General features: G+C 44.7%; 1 protein-coding gene across 7 annotated transcripts in view; it reads right to left on the bottom strand.

Moving 5' to 3' along the window:
* LOC121555113 (kinesin-like protein KIF21A) overlaps positions 1–22,774 on the bottom strand; it is a 55,309-nt gene extending 32,535 nt beyond the window's left edge. For 6 of the 7 annotated variants that reach the window (XM_045212131.1, XM_041868920.2, XM_041868922.2 and 3 more), the window contains exons 1-5: positions 22,439–22,758; positions 8,766–8,988; positions 7,169–7,351; positions 517–666; positions 151–285 (exon numbers count right to left, since the gene is read on the bottom strand). In XM_045212131.1, the coding sequence (XP_045068066.1) occupies positions 151–285; positions 517–666; positions 7,169–7,351; positions 8,766–8,988; positions 22,439–22,479 (732 nt within the window). In that variant the 5' untranslated portion in view covers positions 22,480–22,758. Of the gene's footprint in view, positions 1–150; positions 286–516; positions 667–7,168; positions 7,352–8,765; positions 8,989–22,438 lie in introns of all 7 variants that reach the window. The other variant, XM_041868919.2, reaches the window with a different exon arrangement.
* Between the last annotated feature and the right edge of the window lie 1,393 nt (positions 22,775–24,167).

Here is a 24,167-nt window from a genome sequence, read left to right as displayed (position 1 = left end):
TAATAACCTTTTTATCATGTAATTTCTAAAGAATGACAGGGAAAACAGCTAAGTGAAAATAGAACAGCCAGTGAAATAGACTGTGAAAAGCGTATCCTATCTTAGGCTTGGCTCTAGAGAGCTCCAGCCCAGTGGTGCGATGCCACGTACGCTGTCGTCCGGAGTGCAGACTCTGACTTGGCACAGGTGGATGGTGAAGATGGCATGGGAGCGCGAGCTCTGGACGTTCATCTGGGTGCTGGCCGTGGTACGGGACAGAGCACCCAGCTTCAGACACTGCATCATCTGTACAGGGAGAGGGAGGAAGGGAGGGGGTGAGGGAGGAGGGGCCAGGGCCAGGAAAAGTTTGGGAGAGTTTAGAGTTAGTACAGTGTATTCAAGAGAGAAATTCTGTTGGACAATTTCAGACAAACACATACACAGACAGATTTAGGCTCACAGCAATAACATATATTTAACCAATGACTATAGATACAGATTGATGTTATTCTGCTTTAGACTGTGATTGAGACTAACCTCTGCCTCGGAGGTGACCATGCGTGTGGTGACTCCCACAGTGTAGATGCCTCCGTTAGCGTCCTCATGAATCTTGATGGTGGACTTCTGTCTCTTCCCATCCATGTCCCGCGTTGATTCAAAAAGATCCAACACCTCCTCATTGTACAGCTGATATAGGGAGAAAAAAATTATACTTTTTAAAATAAGAAAACAAACCGATGAGCCAATACCCCAAAGCAAAATAACTATGCATGGAAAACATCAGTAGCTATGTAATTTTGGTCATTACATTTACATTTTGCAGACGCTCCTATCCAGAGCGACTTACAGGAGCAATTAGGGTTAAGTGCCTTGCTCAAGGGCACATCGACAGATTTTTCACCTAGTCGGCTCAGGGATTAGAACCAATGACCTTTCAGTTACTGGCACAACGCTCTTAACCTCTAAGCTAACTGCCGCCCCGGAAGGTCTCTTAGTTGTAAGAGACATGTATCCGCAAGCGATATCAGATTTGAGTGAAACACGTAATTACCTATTAATTACTCTATGGTGATAAATCATCTCCCTGTAGAGTTAAGTTAGCTGAACACATCACATTAAGTTAGCTGAACACATCCCATTAAGTTAGCTGAACACATCCCATTAAGTTAGCTGAACACATCCCATGAGCAGACAGAAGTACAGTATACTTCCCTCTGCTCCAGGCTGCTACACACAGCTGCTGCAACCCCTAGCCAGAACCCTTTCCCCTAATACCTCTCTTGTGTTAGCAGCTCTGAGGGAAGGGAACCGGATAGGTTTAAGTAAGCAATAATGAAGGCTTCACCTTCCCTTCCAGGGCCAATGGGCTTCTTTTCAGAGATTTAGAAACCTGCATCTCCAAGCTTCCTCATGTTGCAGAGCGAATGTGAGACTACAGAGAGAGATTGTATTTCTGGTTCAAAAGTGTAACCAGTGGGGATTGAATACAGGTCTCCCGCTCACCAACCCAACGTCTTAACCAAATCACCTCAGCTACAAAAGCACATACTAAGTTTTGTCCTTTCCATCACACATACAGTGAGGGAAAAACGTATTTGATCCCCTGCTGATTTTGTACGTTTGCCCACTGACAAAGACATGATCAGTCTATAATTTTAATGGTAGGTTTATTTGAACAGTGAGAGACAGAATAACAACAAAAAGATCCAGAAAAACGCATGTCAAAAATGTTATAAATTGATTTGCATTTTAATGAGGGAAATAAGTATTTGACCCGTCTGCAAAACATGAGGTGAGGTTGTGTCTCTCTCTGGCGGGAGGTAAGCTTGGCTTATATGGCTTATGTAGTGTCGAGTAAAGCTTAAACCATGTATTTAGATTGTAGTTAGGTATTGTAGGTAGTTATCGTAGGTCATTGTAGTTATCGTAGGTTATTGTATGTAATTATTGTAGGTAAGTATTGTATTCGCATGAGCCCGGTGAAGCATGAGGCTAGCTAACCCAATACCTGGACTAGCTAGCGGGTAGCTACTGGTAACTATTAGCAACTGTGGATAGTTGTTTCACGCTTGAGAATACCTGTAATTACGCCAGCTAGCTGCCTACCATTCAGCTGTTTTTCTAACCTCATTGTCTGAAGCGTTAACGTTAGGTAGTTAGTAGCTACTGTGCTCGAAATGTAGCTAGCTTGTTGCTACCTGGATAGCTACTAAACAATAGCTGGAACGACCTAGCGAACAGATGCGAACTGGCTGAGTCGATTCAGTGGCTAGCTTTGCACTTGGCTAGCTAACAGTAGCTGCTAGGGGTAAGTTATAACCTACATTTGTGTTTTGTTTTTACATACTGGTAACCAGAGTCGTTCAAGGGAACTCGGGACATGGGTGACTAGTTAACGTTAGCTTGGCTCTCTCTGTGTGTTCGTGCCGTGGGAGGAGGGGTTTCTTCGTTGGCAGAAAGCAATGGCTAGTTAGTATGCTAACTATTCTAGCTAACTAACTGGCTGAATAAGTTGACGACGGACTCGCTCAAGCTGTCGGGACTAACCCACAACGTTATACACGGACACAAATGATCTGCTTGGCGTGTTGACACACTGGTGGTTTGTTGTGACCGAGTATTGGTGCAAAACCGTGTTGTTGGAGGCTGGCATACTAGTTGGCTGTGGCGTAATAGGATTTGGTGCCCTGGACGGTTTTCACGGAAGAATAATGTACCAAGTTAGCTAGCTGAATAAACTAAGTTAGTCTATTCCTAGAAAACATTGAACCGCTATAGTTTACAACAATTATAGTTTCTGAGGCGGAAGTTGGGAGAGTTATATTTGGGTGTTTCAGTGAAACGTAAGTGAGGGAGGCCCCGCTCTCTCGCTTTCCCAGATGTTTAGTTCATTTCATTCCGATCTCCTTTGCATTATTGTAGCCATTTTCTGTAGCCTGTCAACTATGTGTCTGTCTATCCCTGTTCTCTCCTCTCTGCACAGGCCATACAAACGTCTCACACCGCGTGGCTGCTGCCACTCTAACCTGGTGGTCCCTGCGCGCACGACACACGTGGAGTTCCAAGTCTCCGGCAGCCTCTGGAACTGCCGTTCTGCGGCCAACAAGGCAGAGTTCATCTCAGCCTATGCTACCCTCCAGTCCCTCGACTTCTTGGCGCTGACGGAAACATGGATTACCACAGAAAACACTGCTACTCCTACTGCTCTCTCCTCGTCTGACCATGTGTTCTCGCATACCCTGAGAGCATCTGTCAGCGGGGTGGTGGCACAGGAATCCTCATCTCTCCCAAGTGGACATTCTCTCTTTTTCCCCTGACCCATCTGTCTATCTCCTCATTTGAATTCCATGCTGTCACAGTCACTAGCCCATTCAAGCTTAACATCCTTATCATTTATCGCCCTCCAGGTTCCCTTGGAGAGTTCATCAATGAGCTTGACACCTTGATGTTCCTTTCCTGAGGATGGCTCACCCCTCACAGTTCTGGGTGACTTTAACCTCCCTACGTCTGCCTTTGACTCATTTCTCTCTGCCTCCTTCTTTCCACTCCTTTCCTCTTTTGACCTCACCCTCTCACCGTCCCCCCCTACTCACAAGGCAGGCAATACGCTTGACCTCATCTTTACTAGATGCTGTTCTTCTACTAATCTCACTGCAACTCCCCTCCATGTCTCCGACCACTACTTTGTATCCTTTTCTCTCTCACTCTCCTCCAACACTACTCACTCTAACCCTACTCAGATGGTAATGCGCCGTCGCAACCTTCGCTCTCTCTCTCCCGCTACTCTCTCCTCTTCCATCCTATCATCTCTTCCCTCTGCTCAATCCTTCTCCCTCCAATCTCCTGATTCTGCCTCCTCAACCCTCCTCTCCTCCCTTTCTGCATCCTTTGACTTTCTATGTCCCCTATTCTCCCGGCCGGCTCGGTCCTCCCCTCCTGCTCCGTGGCTTGACGACTCATTGCGAGCTCACAGAACAGGGCTCCGGGCAGCCGAGTGGAAATGGAGGAAAACTAGACTCCCTGCGGAACTGGCATCTTTTCACTCGCTCCTCTCTACATTTTCTTCCTCTGTTTCTGCTGCTAAAGCCACTTTCTACCACTCTAAATTCCAAGCATCTGCCTCTAACCCTAGGAAGCTCTTTGCCACCTTGTCCTCCCTGCTGAATCCCCCCCCCCCTCCTCCCTCTCTGTGGATGACTTCGTCAACCATTTTGAAAAGAAGGTTGACGACATCCGATCGTCGTTTGTTAAGTAAAATGACACTGCTGGTCCTGCTCACACTGCCCTACCCTATGCTTTGACTTCTTTCCAGATGAAATCTTGCGACTTGTGACGGCCGGCTGCCCAACAACCTGCCCGCTTGACCCTATCCCCTCCTCTCTTCTCCAGACCATTTCCGGAGACCTTCTCCCTTACCTCACCTCGCTCATCAACTCATCCTTGACCGCTGGCTATGTCCCTTCCGTCTTCAAGAGAGCGAGAGTTGCACCCCTTCTCAAAAAACCTATACTCGATCCCTCCGATGTCAACAACTACAGACCAGTATCCCTTCTTTCTTTTCACTCCAAAACTCTTGAGCGTGCCGTCTTTAGCCAACACTCTTGCTATCTCTCTCAGAATGACCTTCTTGATCCAAACCAGTCAGGTTTCAAGACTGGTCATTCAACTGAGACTGCTCTTCTCTGTGTCACGGAGGCTCTCCGCACTGCTAAAGCTAACTATCTCTCCTCTGCTCTTGTCCTTCTAGACCTGTCTGCTGCCTTTGATACTGTGAACCATCAGCTCCTCCTCTCCACCCTCTCCGAGTTGGGCATCTCCGGCGCGGCTCACTCTTGGATTGCGTCCTACCTGACAGGTCGCTCCTACCAAGTGGCGTGGCAAGAATCTTTCTCCGCACCACGTACTCTCACCACTGGTGTCCCCCAGGGCTCAGTTCTAGGCCCTCTCTTATTCTCGCTATACACCAAGTCACTTGGCTCTGTCATATCCTCACATGGCCTCTCCTATCATTGCTACGCAGATGACACACAACTAATCTTCTCCTTTCCCCCTTTTGATAACCAGGTGGCGAATCGCATCTCTGCATGTCTGGTAGACATATCAGTGTGGATGACGGATCACCACCTCAAGCTGAACCTCGGCAAGATGGAGCTGCTCTTCCTCCCGGGGAAGGACTGCCCGTTCCATGATCTCGCCATCACGGTTGACAATTCCGTTGTGTCCTCTTCCCAGAGTGCAAACAGCCTTGGCGTGACCCTGGACAACACCCTGTCGTTCTCCGCTAACATCAAGGCGGTGACCCGATCCTGTAGGTTCATGCTCTACAACTTTCGGAGAGTACGACCCTGCCTTACACAGGAAGCGGCACAGGTCCTAATCCAGGCACTTGTCATCTCCCGTCTGGATTACTGCAACTCGCTGTTGGCTGGGCTCCCTGCCTTTGCCATTAAACCCCTACAACTCATCCAGAATGCCGCAGCCCGTCTGGTGTTCAACCTTCCCATGTTCTCTCACGTCACCCCGCTCCTCCACACACTCCACTGGCTTCCAGTTGAAGCTTGCACCTCCGTACCTTCAGGCTCTGATCAGTCCCTACACCCAAACGAGGGCATTGCGTTCATCCACTTCTGGCCTGCTGGCCCCCCTACCTCTGCGGAAGCACAGTTCCCGCTCAGCCCAGTCAAAACTGTTCGCTGCTCTGGCACCCCAATGGTGGAACAAGCTCCCTCACGACGCCAGGATGGCGGAGTCACTCACCACCTTCCGGAGACACTTGAAACCCCACCTCTTTAATTAATACCTGGGATAGGATAAAGTAATCCTTCTACCCCCCCCCCCCAAAAATAAATAAATAAATAAAATAAAATAAAATAAACATATTGTAAAGTGGTTATCCCACTGGCTATAAGGTGAATGCATCAATTTGTAAGTCGCTCTGGATAAGAGTGTCTGCTAATTGACGTAAATGTAATGTAAATGTACTTAGTACTTGGTGGCAAAACCCTTGTTGGCAATCACAGAGGTCAGACATTTCTTGTAGTTGGCCACCAGGTTTGCACACATCTCAGGAGGGATTTTGTCCCACTTCTCTTTGCAGATCTTCTCCAAGTCATTAAGGTTTCGAGGCTGACGTTTGGCAACTCGAACCTTCAGCTCCCTTTGACGGTACATGGCCCCATCCATCGTCCCTTTGATGCAGTGAAGTTGTCCTGTTCCCTTAGCAGAAAAATACCCCCAAAGCATAATGTTTCCACCTCCATGTTTGACGGTGGGGATGGTGTTCTTGGGGTCATAGGCAGCAATCCTCCTCCTCCATACACGGCGAGTTGAGTTGATGCCAAAGAGCTTGATTTTGGTCTCATCTGACCACAGCACTTTCAACCAGTTCTCCTCTGAATCATTCAGATGTTCATTGGCAAACTTCAGACGGGCCTGTATGTGTGCTTTCTTGAGCAGGGGGACCTTGCGGGTGCTGCAGGATTTCAGTCCTTCACGGCGTAGTGTGTTACCAATTGTTTTCTTGTTGACAATGGTCCCAGCTGCCTTGAGATCATTGACAAGATCCTCCCGTGTAGTTCTGGGCTGATTCCTCACCGTTCTCATGATCATTGCAACTCCATGAGGTGAGATCTTGCATGGAGCCCCAGGCCGAGGGAGATTGACATTTATTTTGTGTTTCTTCCATTTGCGAATAATCGCACCAACTGTTGTCACCTTCTCACCAAGCTGCTTGGCGATGGTCTTGTAGCCCATTCCAGCTTTGTGTAGGTCTACAATCTTGTCCCTGACATCCTTGGAGAGCTCTTTGGTCTTGGCCATGGTGGAGAGTTTGGAATCTGATTGATTGATTGCTTCTGTGGACAGGTGTCTTTTATACAGGTAACAAACTGAGATTAGGAGCACTCCCTTTAAGAGTGTGCTCCTAATCTCAGCTCGTTACCTGTATAAAAGGCACCTGGGAGCCAGAAATCTTTCTGATTGAGAAGGGGTCAAATACTTATTTCCCTCATTAAAATGCAAATCCATTTATAACATTTTTGACATGCGTTTTTCTGGATTTTGTTGTTGTTATTGTGTCTCTCACTGTTCAAATAAACCTACCATTAAAATTATAGACTGATCATGTCTTTGTCAGTGGGCAAACAACAAAAATCAGCAGGGGATCAAATCCTTATTTCCCTTACTGTACCTCCAGGAACTGTGCGTTGATCTTGAACTCGGGTACAGGCTTGCCCTGCTCTGTGGCGGCCTGCCGTCGTTCGTCAATGCCCCTGAAGAGGTGCTTGACTGCCCGGGGAATGATGCCCAACTCCTCATCACTGATGTTCACGTCAAACCCTGTACCCATGGTGTAGGTCTTCCCCGAACCAGTCTGGGGGAGAGGGAGAAGAAGGGGGAGGATATGATAGGATAAATAACCAATGATATTGTTTCATTTATTTACTAATTTATCTTACTTCAAACTTATTCAGACAGTCAGTGGGCCTATGCTGCTATTTCATGAATAGGGCAAGTTATAAACGGGGAGCGGGGATCAGTTGAGCTTTTCTTACTGAAATACAAAAACAGTACAAAACACAAATGTTCAGAATAGAAGAAAAACAAGCCCTGCCAAAATTATTATTCTGGACTAAAGCCTACTCCTAATATATGTAGCTACTACTGCACAGTGCACAGTGCACACACATTGGGATTGGGGGCTTGGTTGTCATGGTGACTACCAAAGGAATGCGACGCTAATTCACACATCACCTGAAAGATACTCTGACAGTAGTGTGTGTGTGTGTGCCCGTGCATTTGTGTAGATGTCATGTGAGTGTGTGTGCATGCATGCGTACATATAAATTGTTGTGTGTGAGTGTGCATGTGTATGTGCATCCGTGTGTGCGCGACCCGCTGTACCCCCTGAATGAGAGTCTGACAGGGAAGCAATGGGGCTGAGAAGAATGTAGCGGGCAAAGGAGAATGGACAGAGAGATTAAGAGGAGGAGAGGAGTGAAAGGAGAGATTGGCAGACCTCCACTATAGAGCTTCAGTTCAGAGGAAGAGGTTGTGACAGAGGGTCACGCTAAAAACACAAGAGAGCGAGAGAGAGGGAGATAAAGTGAAAGAGTTTGAGAGAGTGAGAGCGAGACAGACAGGCAGAGAGAGAGCAGGGAGAAAGAGAGAGAGAGAGATAGTGAAAGAGAGCCTGATAGATAGATATGAACATGTACTGTAGAAAGTCAGTCACATGTGCTAATCTATCAAGCCAATAAAAACCCTGAGGTTGGTCATGTTAGAACATGCCTGCTGTTGCTGAGTTGACTGAGTTTTCATGGCCTGTTTGCTTCTCTCTTCATTTGAAATGAGCTCTATGAAGACTTGGAGCCTAATTGAGAACAGTTTCTAGCAGTGCTATATCACTCACTGAGACACAGATATAAGGTTTGATAAATGACGTTGTAATAGCCAGTGTGAGTTTGGTATTGGAAACAAGGTGTGATAACATGTTCTGCTTGCTTACAGTAACAACACTGCTTTTGAATTCTTCCAGCAAGGGACCAGAGACCACAGGGCACGTGGTGGATTCCTGTGTGTGGCAGAGCCAAGCCCTTTCCTTGGGTGTGACCAGCATTGCACCGTATTATGTCTGTAGGCAAATATGGTATGTGTGTGTGTGTGTTTTTAATGTGTTTGTGCGCATGTTTGTAAATGTGTGTTTACACGTGTGTATATGCATGCATTTGTGCATGTACGCATCTGTGTGTGTGTGCATGTGTGTGTGTGTCATGCAAATATCTGACCTGTCCATAGGCGAAGATGGTAGCGTTGTATCCCTCAAAGCATCCCTCGATGAGATTCTCAGTGCAGTGTGTGTAGATACTGTCCTGCTGGGAGTCCATGTCAAACACGTAGTCGTACGTGAAAGCCTTGTCTTTACCCAGCATCACCTGGGGCTCGGCGGGCATACAGAACGTACAGATGTGACATCCCTCGATCTTCTCCCTTGCCAGCTGAGGACGGATCCTGAGAGAGGGCGAGAGAGATGTTGGGTTAGGGTTTGTAACTGTATAAAACATTAAACATGAACAGATATACAAAAAAGGAGAAAGACGGCGAGAGAGAGAGAGAGAGAGAGAGAGAGAGAGAGACACACAGATACACACAGAGACAGAGAGAGACACACAGAGACAGAGAGAGACACACAGAGACAGAGAGAGACACACAGAGACAGAGAGAGACACACAGAGACAGAGAGAGACACACAGAGACAGAGAGAGACACGCAGAGACAGAGAGAGACACGCAGAGACAGAGAGAGACACACAGAGACAGAGAGAGACACACAGAGACAGAGAGAGACACACAGAGACAGAGAGAGACACACAGAGACAGAGAGATACACACAGAGACAGAGAGAGACACACAGAGACAGAGAGAGACAGAGAGTTTATCATGGAGATGCTTTGTGTACTTGATTTCCATCTATGCCTTCTTAATTTGAGGCACAGAAAACATTATCTCATAACAGTTTGTCTTTGCATAACATTCCACCCTTCCGTAGATGTGTCTAATATGTTGATATCTTCACTTGTGGCTTGTTATCAGAAGAGGCATGGAAACGTTATCCCATATCGTACTGTCACTACACCTGACTCAGTACTTATTCTGATGTGTTGACATATTGACTTGTGGTATGCAGGGATGTGGCATGCAGCAGCTATAGAGTCCTTAGCTCCTTGACAAGACCTCAAGGGCAAAGCTTTTATAAGCAGAGTTTGAATGTTGAAAGTTTGATAAACTGAGTTTGAAAGTTGCATGTCGAGTATGATTCAGGGCTATGGTTGACTTTTAGACATTAAGTTAACCACTTAACCCTGTTTTTCACGATATATCATGTTTGAGTGCTTTATTGCTTCTGTAAGGTAGCTTAGTGGTTAAGAGCGTAGTGCCAGTCACCGAAACGTCGCTGGTTCTAATCCCCGAGCTGACTAGGTGAAAAATCTGTTGATATGCCCTTGAGCAAGGCACTTAACCCTAATTGCTACTGTAAGTCGCTCTGAATAAGAGCGTCTGCTAAATGACTAAAATGTAAATGTAATAAAACGGTTAGCTTCATGTGTGCTACAAACAGTAGATCTGTTGGTCCATTTATTAGTAATACGAGTATTATTCACTAATCTGTTTTTCTAGGGGCCTGTTGAATCACCTGGTAATACCATGGAGTATACCGTTCGTGTGTGGGGACTGGAGCGTGTGTGTGTGTGCATACCTGCGTGTTTGTATGTGTGCCTGCGTGCGTGCATACCTGCATGTGTGTGTTTGCGTGCCTGCTTATGTGTGTCTGTGTGTGTGATTCCCCTCACGCTGCCAGCACACTCCATCACTCTGCCCAATACAGAGCCCTAAGTGTTCGAGCCTGGGCTCAGAGAAGAGTGGAAGCTGTGGAACTACGCTAGGTAAACAGTCACACCCTGCCATACACGCTGCTCCTGTGCCTGTCATATTTCATATGTCTAGCTCATCACAGAACTCACTGGACAAATATCACAGGATTTCAACTAAGTTCAAATGGGAAATATTCAGAAGACTTGATGGAAGAGTACTGTAAGTAGGTGCACTACTTGTGTTAGGCCTGTAATTGTGTTAATACGGGCAGTATTGTGATTGGAGAGTCACAAGAGAGTCAGGCTACAGTACACACACACACACTTACACACACACTTACACACGCACACACACACACACACACACACACACACACACACACGCACACACACACACACACACACACACACACACACACACACACACACACAGTCAGGTTACAGTGGTGTTATTGTGCCCCAGTGACATCAGATCCCAGCTAGTTAGCATCCTCTCTCTGGGATTACACAGTGAATGAGAAGAGGGGACAAAGCGAGGGAGGGATAGATGAGAGGAGGACGAGAAGAGGAGGAGAGGAGGCTGAATTACCCGTAATGTTACACCTCTAGTACATCATCTGGGTCATAACTTCTTTCTGTTTTTGATACAGAGTATTTCAGTATTTCAGTATTGCTGCTGCCTCAACAGGTAGGCTAGTTGTTGACTGTATAGTATACTAGTCCATCACTGATCTCTTTGTTCATGTTCCTGCAGAACACCCCTCTGACAGACCTCTGTTTGACACGTTTTAGGGGTTTGGGAGGTTAAGGGGAATCCATAGTAATCCCTTTGGCCAGCTTCCTAAAACAGGACAGAACCATCACTCTTATCCACCATAACAAAGATAATACTAATCACCGCTTACAACACGTTAAGTAACAATAATGTCACGGAAATACTCAAAGGGAGAATGCTGGGCTGGCTTCCAGCCAAAGATGAGATCAAAGATACTAGATAATACACAGCACTGGTCATGAGATGTCAGATTACATTCAATAGCATTTCATTTGGTGTCATATGTCCCTACATGAGGAAAGAGAGTGAGTTCAGTGCAGTGTAAATCACGTCATTGGTCTGATTGATTGTGATGCGAGCATCCCAGCCAAGGCGGTGACGCAAGACAAACAGTCAAACACTCCTCCTTGTGTGTGTATGTCTAGGACTCCAACCTTGCTCTGTGACATCCCCCAGTGTCTCCCATACACAAAAACAAACAGATGACCCACTCCCCCCCCTCAACCCCAGTCCAGATACCAGTGATAATCTACTAATTAGAGAAGGATGTAAGATACTGGAGAGAATCGATACATTGATTTGATTAAATGCACTAAACCAATACATTTGGAGACACATAGCCTGATATACATTGATCTATATGGCTCTGGTCTAGAGGCATATACTGTTTAAACAAACATCTGGTCTGAAATGTCTTTCTGGTGTTGAGAAAGCAGCTTTGAAGTGGCAGTGGTCAGTTGAGTTTATTGGTCTTATTCAGGAGGAATCTGTCAACAATTTTGAGCTGGTCAAATATCCTGGGAGAAACTCAATTGCATTTCCTTGTTTCCTTGCTTCCTCTCTCCTTGCCTCCTTCTCAAAACCCGTTTTGGGAAGGAGGCGAGGAGAGAGGACATGAGGAATCAAGGAAATGAAAGTGAGATTCTCCCCGTCTGTACATTAGGGCATTCTCTCTGTGACAGCTCTATGAGGTCATCAACAGTGGATGAGCGCCTCTGTTATTATGAGGCCTATAAAAGTTATAATGAGAAGTTAATGAGTGTTGAGCACACTTCCCAGTGCAGTGTGAGTGAGCAGTGCACTTGTGTACATTACATTTGTCCTCTAGCTAGGATAGTTGACTGACAGGTTTCAGGCTATGAGTCAAATGAAAACACTGGATCCTTCAGGGTGAATAAGGGTTGACCTTTACAGTAGATGCTCCATACCTTCATGTAGACTTTTAAAGCACTAATCCACCCTCTAGACTACAGCAGTGTTTTTCAGTACTGGTCCTAGGGGCCCAGAGTGTTGTGCATTTTTGTTCTAGCCCAGTTCTGACAAAACTAATCAAGGTAATCATTGATTAGGCGATTAGTTGAACCAGATGTGTGTTAGTGCTGGGCTGAACCAAAAACGTACTCCATCCCCAGGACCAGCACAGAACAACACTGCACTATAGTGCCACAAAGCATTGAGTCTTATGTCTTGTTTTCTCCCAGAGTAATCTAACTCTCCAGTTCCTGTAACCCTATAGGGACCCCAAAGCCTTTGCCTAACACAGTACAGGGGGACTGACTGACTGACTGAGCAGTAAGCACCTAGCTCTCTGTAATAACGGCTGTACATTTATCCTCCATGACAACTCAGTCAACCCCCGGAATCTAAAATATTTGTTGAAAGTGTTTAATAATCCAGTTCAGAAGAGGTGGGCTGTAGTTAACAGGTTGGGTAGGCCGCTTCTGTGAGATGAAATGCTGACACACATGGACTGACGCACACACATACATGCAAGCAAACACACGCGTACGGACACACACACCGTAGAGCTCCTGACGGAGACTCTCACCATGTGACATGTCCAGTTAGCCTCACGCTGGCGGCCTCATTACAGCGATTACAGTGACAGCCAGAGGAGCCATGCACCATGGTGGTGGCACTTGCTAACTCACTAAACCCACTCAGAACAAAATGGAGCTCACTTTAGCTCTACCCCATTCAGAAGCAGCTGTCCTGGGCCTGAGCCGAGACTCTCCTTTCTCTCCTATGGACCCAGTTCGAATTATCTGGGGCAGCCTTGCCTGTCTGTTGCTCCCTCTCTCCCTATGTCCCACTCTCTGTCTCTCTTTGTCACTTTCTCTCTCTGTCCTTCTCTCCCCTTCCTCTCCGTCTCTCTGTCCCTTCCCTCTCTGTCTCCCTCTCCTCTCTCTCTTCTCCCTCTCTCTCCCTTTCGTCCTCTGTCTCTATGATTCTCTCCCTACCTCTCTCTCTCTGTCCCCTTCCTCCACACACATAGCCACCACCACCACACATTGACGCAGGGCCAGGCGGCAGCACAGTCACATTTCTAGCCAGCATAATCTCCTACTAAACAAACATGTACTGCAGGTCAGAGGCCAGGGTGACCGTCATAACCAGCGTACTCTGCTATGGATATGGTTGAGTCTATTCAGTATGTGTGTAGATCTCCATGAATAGTAATAACTATGCTGGTAAGAAAGGTGATTCAGCCACAGCATCATCATGCTGACTCACTGCAGATCAGGACTTGACCTCAGCCCCTGCCTCCGCCTCAGCCAACCACAATGGTCCCCTGAGAGACCATGGCGCATCATTTCCCATCTGCAAACCTCAACAGTAACATCAGACTATTGTAAAATCTAATCTCAGCCCTAATCTAATTCTAGAGCTACAAAGAGTCCTGAGAAGCATCTGGACCCACAGTGGAGGGAAACAACAGGCATGATACACAACTAGATTACAGGAAACAATCAATCATTCACTCAAATAGACTTATTCGGATTCATTTCAGAAGAAAACAGAAAGAAGAGGGAGGATTGCTGCCCTGTGCCCACACGTTGCAAAGAGAGGAGAATGGAGTCAGGTGGCTGGCTTCTTAACTCCACTCAAATCAGAGGTTAAATTGTGGCTAAGTACTTGAGGAATTCAGGCACTAGGAACAGGGTTTTTAAAGGCCCAATGCAGCCGTTTTTATATCAATATCAAATAATTTCTGTGTAACAATTAAGTACCTTACTGTAATAGATTTCCATTAAGATGGGCAAAAATCATTATCATTATAATTTGGCTAGGACTGTCTGGGAGTGGTCTATGTGGGGAGGGGAAAACTGAAAACTTGCTGTTATTGGCAGAGAGGTTTGGAACTCTCTTTGTTATTGGTCTACTAATCAATTTACTGCATGGTGATGTCTCCATGGAAAGCCAAAACTCCCGCCCATGCAAACCTGCTGATTAGAAGGTCCTGTGTAGATTGTATTTTCAACCGGCAACTATCAGTAAATAACAGTGATCAGATTTGTTCACACTTTTACGGTGTTAGTTTCATCAGCTTTTGTACAATATGATATACTGTAAACCATAGGAAAAAATATTTTGAGTGAACTGGGCCTTCAATGAGCGTTGGAGCAGACCCTTTACTCCCCAGGGTGTCTTTACCCTGAGACACTGATGCTGTAGAGCAGGGGTTAATGAGTGACACACACATACATACATACATATACACACACACGTGCGCACACACACACACACACACAAAAACATGCCCACAAACACAGGCATGCACACACACCCTTCTCTGGCCCTTCATTGTACCTGAAACTGAGACCAGGGAACTGTAGACACTGGCCTTACAGTGATCTTCTGATACCCACACACACTGATAACTGGTTCTGTTGTTGCGCTGCTTACAACAAGTGTCTCAGTCAGTTTTAAAAGGTCCCTTTGAAAGAAGAAAGAAAAGCTTCAGCCTCGCCCTCTATTCTTCAGGAATCAGTAACTACAGGAAACACTACAGCAGCCTCTCCTCTCTTTCGTAAAGTACCTTCAGTTTGAGGGTTAAGTTGTACATGGTCATTATGTAACTAATTACAGCAGTCAACTGATGTACAATGGCCTTTGGCAGGCAGGTTGTGTAACTTTACATTTACATTTTTGTCATTTAGCAGACGCTCTTTTCCAGAGCGACTTACAGTTAGTGAATACATATATATTTTTTTATACTGGCCCCCCATGGGAATCGAACCCACAACCCTGGCGTTGCAAAAGCCATGCTCTATCAACTGAGCTACATCCCTGCCGGCCATTCCCTCCCCTACCCTGGACGACGCTGGGCCAATTGTGCACCGCCCATGAGTCTCCCGGTCGCGGCCGGCTGCGACAGAGCCTGGATTCGAACCAGGATCTCTAGTGGCACAGTTAGCACTGCGATGCAGTGCCTTAGACTACTGCGCCACTCAGGAGCTCATAACTTGTCTCCTCTATGACATGGGTAGGAGCAGAACAGGCCTGGGTTAATGGATGCCCAGGGATAGAGAAAGAAGAGAGGGGATGGCTGGGAAAGGAAATGGCACTGTAGCCCTTTCCTGCAGTCAAATGACCTAGTAGCCTCATGGGTGGAATGTTATTAATATTTGTCATAATTCCAGCATTAATGTAAAAAAAAATTAAACCCGCCAATAATCTGGTGTTTCTATGTCAAACTGTTTTATATTTCAGTTTTCTGTGATGTATATAAAGTGTAATATCGGGATGCAAACTCAAAATGTAATACATTTCAACTCTATATCTGACATGCTACAGGTGTCTTCTTTTTTGTAAGCACATCACCATGTGTGTGAGGTGTATACCTCTGTTTCAAAGTAGACCCCTGCAGTAAAAGGTTTTATGGGAATATTTTTATCGTCAACATCCTCATCATCATCATCATCATCATTATCTGAAGACATCCACTGATGTCATACGATATGGCTCTGATGGAGATAGGCTGGGCTGGGGGATGATGAGGAGGAAATGGGCTGTGGGAGAAAAAGGCACTTCAATGGGAATATTAATTCCACTGTCATCTGACTGACATCATCCACTGTCGTCATATGGAGTGGATTTCATACAAAGTCCTCCTGTCCTGATGCTCTAATGTTGTGTGTTTGATTGGGGGTGTCAGGTAGCTTAGTGGTTAAGAGCGTTGTGCCAGTAACCGAAAGGTCGCTGGTTCTAATCCTGAGCTGACTAGGTGAAAAATCTGCCGATGTGCCCTTGAGCAAGGCACTTAACCCTAATTGCTCCTGTAAGTCGCTCTGGATAAGAGCGTCTGCTAAATGACTAAAATGTTTCAATGATGACATTGTGAAGCAAAACACAAAAGGTAACACTGTGTGTTATGCGTATGGATTATGATGTCAACTGTCATCGTTCAGTTGCCTTTTCCAGGACATCAGGTGTGATTTTTCTTTTTCCTTCTGCCTTAGAGGCACCTGACTCACTAACTGACACATTGTTTAGTGTCTGTCATAATGAATACGTGCATTAAGCAAAGTTTACAGAGCATCACTGTGAGTAATAGCTACAGTAAACAATAACAGCTGACAACAACAGTGTCAGTGTTTAATGCTCAGTCTTCAACTGAGTTATGGTCCATTGTACTTGTTTTAGAAACAGTCTGTCCATTGTTAAGTACTGTACTGGAGTGGAGATCATGAGGCAAGTCATTGGATAATTCTCAACGTCAATGCTCTGTGATTAACAGGTACTAACAGGCCTTTTCCCCTTAGAGCACAGAAAGACAAACTCTGCAGTTTTCAACAATGATCAACTGATGCAAATGATACATGTAAGCGCCTCAAACCAAATAACCCAAACAACTTTTTCCTAAAAGTTGTTCCTAAAATGTCTTCATCAAATGGTCTTTCAATGAATAAATCTCACTCTCTCTTAGTGTCCAGTCTTCACACAGGATAATTATGTCACTTCAGTTACCAAGGCCACTAGTGAAAGAAGGGGGAGATTCAGCCAGAGAATTCTGCCACTCTAGAACCCCCATTTCTCTTCCCCTTGCTTAAATCTGGCAGGGCTCTTCTACACGGGTGAGTGATGTCCATTCACAGGGTCACCACACTGGGTGGGGGGTTCACTGACCAGTGGCCACAGCTCTACTGCATCCTGGGTCAGAGGTCATGGTGCAGCTATAGGGAAGAGCAGGAAGAGGAGTGCAGGGGTCCATGCAGTGGCTGTCGGTTTCACACTGTCAGTTAGGGGGGAAACCAGGACAAGAGACAGAGGACACACACCCATACACACACACACATCTTCTCTTCCTCAAGCCCAACACTATGATGAATAACACAAAATAACAGCGATCATATGTGGAAATATTCTGTTGTGACAAGTGCAGTTAAATACCATTATGCCACAAAGGGAACTCTGTCAAAACACTAGATAAGAGGACGACACTAACAGACATACAACTTTGTGAGTTGGAGTTATTTCAAATTGGAAAAACAACCCAAAAATGTTTTGCAATGTCACAGCCAAGGGCAATAAGTGATAATTGCAGAAAATAAATTCTCTTCTGGCAAAGGGATACCAGTGAGATTCCTAAAACACGTCAGTTTATCAAGCTGGGCTGAGTTAATGTATCTGACCTCAAGCCAACACAAGCTTATCTTGTGATATTCTGTTGTGCCATTTTAATGGCTTGTATTGTGGTCATGTTTGGGTTTAAGGGCATGTTGTGATGATCTTGTTGTGTGTTGTGCGAAAGATAAATATCCCATATCTATGTGTGAAACGCCTTCTAATATAAAACTAATATTAGAAAGTAAACACTCTGTCTCTATGGCTGGCAGGCTGGGGCAGTGTTGTAGTACTCAAGTATAAAGGACTCAGACGGGGACTCGGAATCGAACACTAGGGACTTGGGAACTCGACTCGGACTCAAGGTTTAGGGACTTGACTACATCACTGGGCTGGTGGTTGAGTGCAGCTGCTCAGCTGTAAAGTGCCTGTCGACAGAAGAGAGTCAAGAGACCCATCTCTCTATATATAAACAAAGAAGCTGTAGGTGAGGGAACGACACAAAGTGCAACAGAGTTATGGCCTAAGAGTAAAATATATAGAGAGAAGTCTCAGCCAGAAAGATTCAGCTACAACACCTAGCCTTACTTGTATACTGAGAGAAGTGGATGAAATTGAATAGATACTGTAACTATTGTTATTGTCTCCTGTAGTAAGAAAGGACACTTTGCAATATCACATGACGTGTGCCGGCAGATGGTTTGCATGCAAGGTCTTTGTATGGCGGTTCAAGCATATTTATCATGAATGTACTGTATAACAATAACAGTTTCCAGTGCCGTGGCAGCAGGTGCACTCTTCTCCTAAGAATAATCCACCCTGGGCTAAGAGCAAGGGGAGGAGCTGGGCTTTGATGGACATCGCACTGCACACTGCCCTATCCCATCTGGACAAGAGGAATACCTATGTAAGAATGCTGTTCATTGACTATAGCTCAGCCTTCAACACCATAGTACCCTCCAAGCTCATCATTAAGCTCGAGGCCCTGGGTCTGAACCCCGCCCTGTGCAACTGGGTCCTGGACTTCCTGACGGGCCGCCCCCAGGTGGTGAAGGTAGGAAACAACACCTCCACTTCGCTGATCCTCAACACAGGGCCCCACAAGGGTGCGTGCTCAGCCCCCTCCTGTACTTCCTGTTCACCCATGACTTTGTGGCCGCCCACACCTCCAACTCAATCATCAAGTTTGCAGATGACACATCAGTAGTAGGCCTGATTACCAACAATGACGAGACAGCCTACAGGGAGGAGGTGAGGGCCCTGGCAGAATGGTGCCAGGAAAATAACCTCTCCCTCAAAGTCAACAAAACGAAGGAGCTCACTGTGAACTTCAGGAAACAGCAAAGGGAGCACGCCCCTATCCACATCGACGGGACCGCAGTGGAGAAGGTGAAAAGCTTCAAGTTCCTCTGCGTACACATCACTGACAATCTGAAATGGTCAACCCACACAGACAATGTGGTGAAGAAGGCACAACAGCGCCTCTTCAACCTCAGGAGGCTGAAGACATTTGGCTTGGCCCCTAAGACCCTCACAAACTTTTACAGATGCACAATTGAGAGCATCCTGTCGGGCTGTATCACTGCCTGGTACGGCAACTGCACCGCCCACAACCGCAGGGCTCTCCAGAGGGTGGTGCGGTCTGCCCAACACATCACCGGGGGCACACTACCTGCCCTCCAGGACACCTACTGTACAACACCCTATGTCACAGGAAGGCCAAAAAGATCATCAAGGACATCAACCACCCGAGCCACAGCCTGTTCAACCCGCTACCATCCAGAAGGCGAGGTCAGTACAGGTGCATCAAAGCTGGGACCGAGATACTGAAAAACAGCTTCTATCTCAAGGCCATCAGACTGTTAAATAGCCATCACTAGCCGGCTACCACCCGGTTACTCAACCCTGCACCTTAGAGGCTGCTGCCCTATATACATAGACATGGAATCACTGGCCACTTTAATAATGGAACGCTAGTTACTTTAATAACGTTTACATACTGCTTTACTCATTTCATATGTATATACTGTATTCTATTCTACTGTATTTTAGTCAATGCCATTCCGACATTGCTTGTCCTAATATTTATATATTTATTAATTCCATTCTTTTACTTTTAGATTTGTGTGTATTGTCGTGAATTGTTAGATACTACTGCACTGTTGGAGCTAGGTACACAAGCATTTCGCTACACCCGCAATAACATCTGCTAAATATGTGTACGTGACCAATACAATTTGATTTGATTTGAAAAACCAATGGGAGATGTGGATGGTCAGCATGGACAAGGTGTCCAAAGAGGGGCATCATGGGAGTTGGAGTAATAACCACATGGTTTCTAAAGAAAGTACAAGGCTTGGACTCAAATTAGAAGTAGCTGTGGTGCTACAAAGTTTCTTAATTGCAGTGTCTTAACTGCAAGGGGTAGACAGGTTGTTTTTTAATCATGGTGACATTTTAACTAGTGGAAAGGACGTTACTCTGTGAGGGTTTGGTCCCATTGCCCAATAGCAGCTGTTTTGGTTAGTTTTGCCCCACGTGAAAATCTGAAACAGAAGCTGGACACAATATATTACACTAACATAACATGACATGTCCGTTATAGTGTCAATTATATTGCTTTCTGAAACAATTGTCTTCTTTTGACTTGGCCTTTACCTGAAATAGTGTAAAAGGCCTGTCTAGCTTCTAACATGAACAACTTGAAACCTGAAACAACCAACACTGTTTGTTACCACTGTAGCATAGCTCCAGGCTTGAGGCTATGCATAATGAATTCACTTCAAGGATATTGATGAAACAACCACTTGACTGGCTCCTCTGGGCAACAATTTACTTTACCAAACAAATATACTTATACTTCTCTTATGGATATTACTGTGTAGTACTGTGTAGTTGTAACGATAGCAGCTTTGATAATGTTGTAAAGTCATGACAAGAATGATTAAGTTGATGTTTTAACTTTTTATGTCTTGTTTTTCTACTTGAAGTATGTTAGCTTGGTTGTCATATGTGCTTTCAAGTCAGTAGGGTTGGATCAAGGCAAGCACATATAGATCTGGCAGCCACCAGGCTGCAAGTATTACATTATATCAGAATATGAAATGGCCTATATAATGCTATGATAAAGTGAGCTTTGGTCTGCGGAGCCGGAGTTCTCAGGATAGCAGAGAGAGCAGTAAGGTGCAGGGTACAGCAGGATCAGGGAAGGTATCTCTGTACTGTGGGCATAAGGGATCTGCTTACTGACATATACACTGGACACTTGGATTAGTGACAGGTTCCAAAGTTCATATCAGGGCCCAGGGGCAGGTGATAAAGATGTTATTAGATTCCTGAAGAGGCAATGGTGTGTGGGTGATTTAGAACACCTAAAACCTGTTAATAAATACCCAGAGTTTTTAGAACTCAGGGTCCTATATTACATGTTATGAACATATTATGAACATGTTATTACATGCTATCTGATAATCTGAGTCTATGCATGTCTCCGGTTTCGTGATACCGGAGACATGTTAGATACAGTAGTTGATCTTGTCCTGTACAGACACTCTCCACTGGCTCCTCCATGAAAAGAAGGAGTGGGAGCCTGATTGTCGAGGAAACAAAAGACCAGATTAAAGTTGCAAGAGAGAGAGAGTAGAAAAGAATTGGCAAAAGCTAGCACATAACATGAGGCATGTGCTTTCTATGCAGATGGATAAAATGGCAGGGTTTACACACACTTGTGTCTGTCTGCGATTGTGTTGTTGGGAGCTAGCTATATTAACACTGAGGACAGTCTCTTTTGCTCATGCTACCAACAGTTCAGTGGCTATTATGTAGTCATTGTAATTAGTACTTTCAATGTGAAATGACAGTTGTATATTGTTTTTGTAAATCTAAATGCCGTCTGCCTGAAATGTCTGCAATTAAAACAGTCTCTAATGTATAATGTAACGTCGAAGTGCTTGCTGCTAGTTTATTACCTCATGAATATGGATGGATTTTTATGTAGGAGAGAGGCTTGTAAACAAGGCCCAGCCCAGACAGAGACAGTAAACAGAGTACTGAGTCAAAGTCTGCCTGCAGTAACTGGAGAGAGAGCGAGAGAGAGAGAGAGAGCGAGAGGAGTAACCTAACCTGGGGGTCAGGTCTTAGTCTTTGTCTTCCACTGATCCCTCTCACATGACATTACAGATCTATGACACACATTATTGATTATTGTATTGATATGTTGCATATAATTTGTTTTGGTTCATTGGGGTTCCTTCATTTTCCTAAAAGGGGGGGGTTATTGCTTTGTCCAATCATATCTGCCCCTCCTCCCTTCATTCAGAAATCCATGTAGTCAGCATGTCTGCAGCCAGGCTATTGACAAATGGTGTACTGTAGCTTAAGCATCAACAAATGAAACCCATAACCTAGGCAATTGTGTTGGCTATACTGTATACTTGGTCTATATGGGGGGCTGATGGTGACACTTAAACAAATCCAAGGCTGTGCTGCTTTAGCTGTTTGACATTTGACATGCACCCTAGAATAAATACAAGGAGGTAGCTTAGTGGTTAAGAGCATTGTGCCAGTAACCGAAAGGTCGCTGGTTCTAATCCCTGAGACGACTAGGTGAAAAATATGTCGATGTGCCCTTGAGCAAGGCACTTAACCCTAATTACTCCTGTAAGTCGCTCTGGATAAGAGCGTCTGCTAAATGTATTGTTAATGCTATCTCTAATCCCAAGTAAGCGTCGATTGCTTTGCCACATTGCAGCCTACTGTGCGTTATTTTGGAACGAATGCCCAATTGTTTAGGCTATCCACACATTAATGTTATTACACAGTAACTAGGCCATCATAACAGCCCATGCTGTGGTTTATCAACACCGGCATGGTCACAATAATAATAGGTACATTATTCTGGAGAGGCGTGACCAAGATGAGCATAATTTTCAAACAGAACAGAACACCATCCAATGTCACAGACTTACCTCAATGCGACCCGCACCGAACTTTCGTCCTGTCCACTCATGTTTCCGATGTACGGAGGGTTGTCACGGCTGGAACAACCTCGATATAAATAGCTTGATTTTATTTTTCTTTATCCGCTTACAGCAGGCAGCTTCGTTACCGTTCACATCCACCTTATTTAAATAATTTAAATACAAAGTCAGCATTAGTGTGCTATTCTCTGTGGTATATCTCGGGTGAGGCGCATTCTGAATAAACGTAAGCTACGATATTTTAGGTTACATTTTCAATTACATTGCATTATTCCCGTGTAGAGGCCAGCCTTGCTAGGTGGTAGGGACAGAAGAATACACTTGCCCCTCCTGTGTGTGACCGGAGGAGCGAAACGTAATCAAGCCACGCCTTCTGAGATGTACCCTACCAATCTGACAGAGGGAAAATATCAACCCCATTGAATGAGTGAATAAACATCGTAGCCCATCTATTGTAACATCATTCAATGGAATACTTAAAGTGAATGTGTATAGTTTTCTTAAGAATGTAAAACTGTTCGTTAAATGATAACCTTCTCAAGGCCTATTATAGAGGCCAATTGATGGAAAATTGTGGATTATTGATGACCACTAGCTGAGTCTCAAGTAATCATCAAGCAACCTTGTTATCTGCAATGCAATTTAAAACGTCCAATGCAGTTAACAACCGCCGTTCCAATAAAAAATGAAGAGGTTTAGCATATTGTATGTAGTCATATAGTTTGACATTCCAATCTATAGTGAATATGTTTGTGAAATACAAAATGGTGTAGGCCTAATAGTGTTGCAATGACATTACTGATGTAAGGGCGCATGGATGGCGGATGGCACCATCGCGTGGTCATTGGTTAAGATTAGAAAAGTGCAGTGTGATCCAAATCATTTCCGTCTTTATACACCAGATGGCATCAGATACACGTTACATTGAATGCCCCTGTCCTCTGAGACTGGAATAAGCAACCAACCACAAAATGCTGACTAATGACAACCAACACAACAATGAATCAATCATTTCAGTTTTACACAGTCTTAGTGGTTGTCTTATTTTATTTACAGGAAAATACATTTTCCAAATAAAAAGTGTAATGAGCCAAGCATATGATTTTAAGCATATTTGAAACTACATTTAGGATTCACATTTATGTAAGTGCACATTCTCGCATGCAGAATGAACAACAGTAACAGAACAGGTGGGCTTAAAACGTTTTGTCTGTTTTCTCACCATTTAAAATTCAGAAGGAGACTAGAAGAGAGGGGAGACAATGCCTCTTATAGTCCCAGCATCACTAGGCCTATAGCACAACACAGACCCCATTCACATAATAACATAAATTAGTTTGTTTCTCTCTTTAATAAAATAATGATACAACACATGCATTAGTTACTACAAGAGGTACCATTAAATAAACAACCATTTTGCTAACAAACTTAAATTGTCACAGTTGCCAAAATTGAATGAATTACCTATGACAAAGTAAAATGCTATAATACATGTCAAATACAGTACATTCTGATGTTCCACTTATTAAAACAATGACAAAAGAATTGTATCAAAGAATTGTTAGTAAGTCAAAGTGTTGTGGGAACATACTAGAGTAGGCCTAACTTAACTGTTGCAATTTTATAGAATATCAAAGTATATTTGATTTTGTTTGACTTTGATCCATAGTCTTGGTTACATAGCTAAACTCATGGTCATGTATACATGTTTTCATGT

The sequence above is a fragment of the Coregonus clupeaformis genome, chromosome 40 (assembly GCF_020615455.1).
Source record: "Coregonus clupeaformis isolate EN_2021a chromosome 40, ASM2061545v1, whole genome shotgun sequence".
Classification (NCBI taxonomy): domain Eukaryota; kingdom Metazoa; phylum Chordata; class Actinopteri; order Salmoniformes; family Salmonidae; genus Coregonus; species Coregonus clupeaformis.
This window is presented reverse-complemented; position numbering and strand designations above follow the sequence as displayed.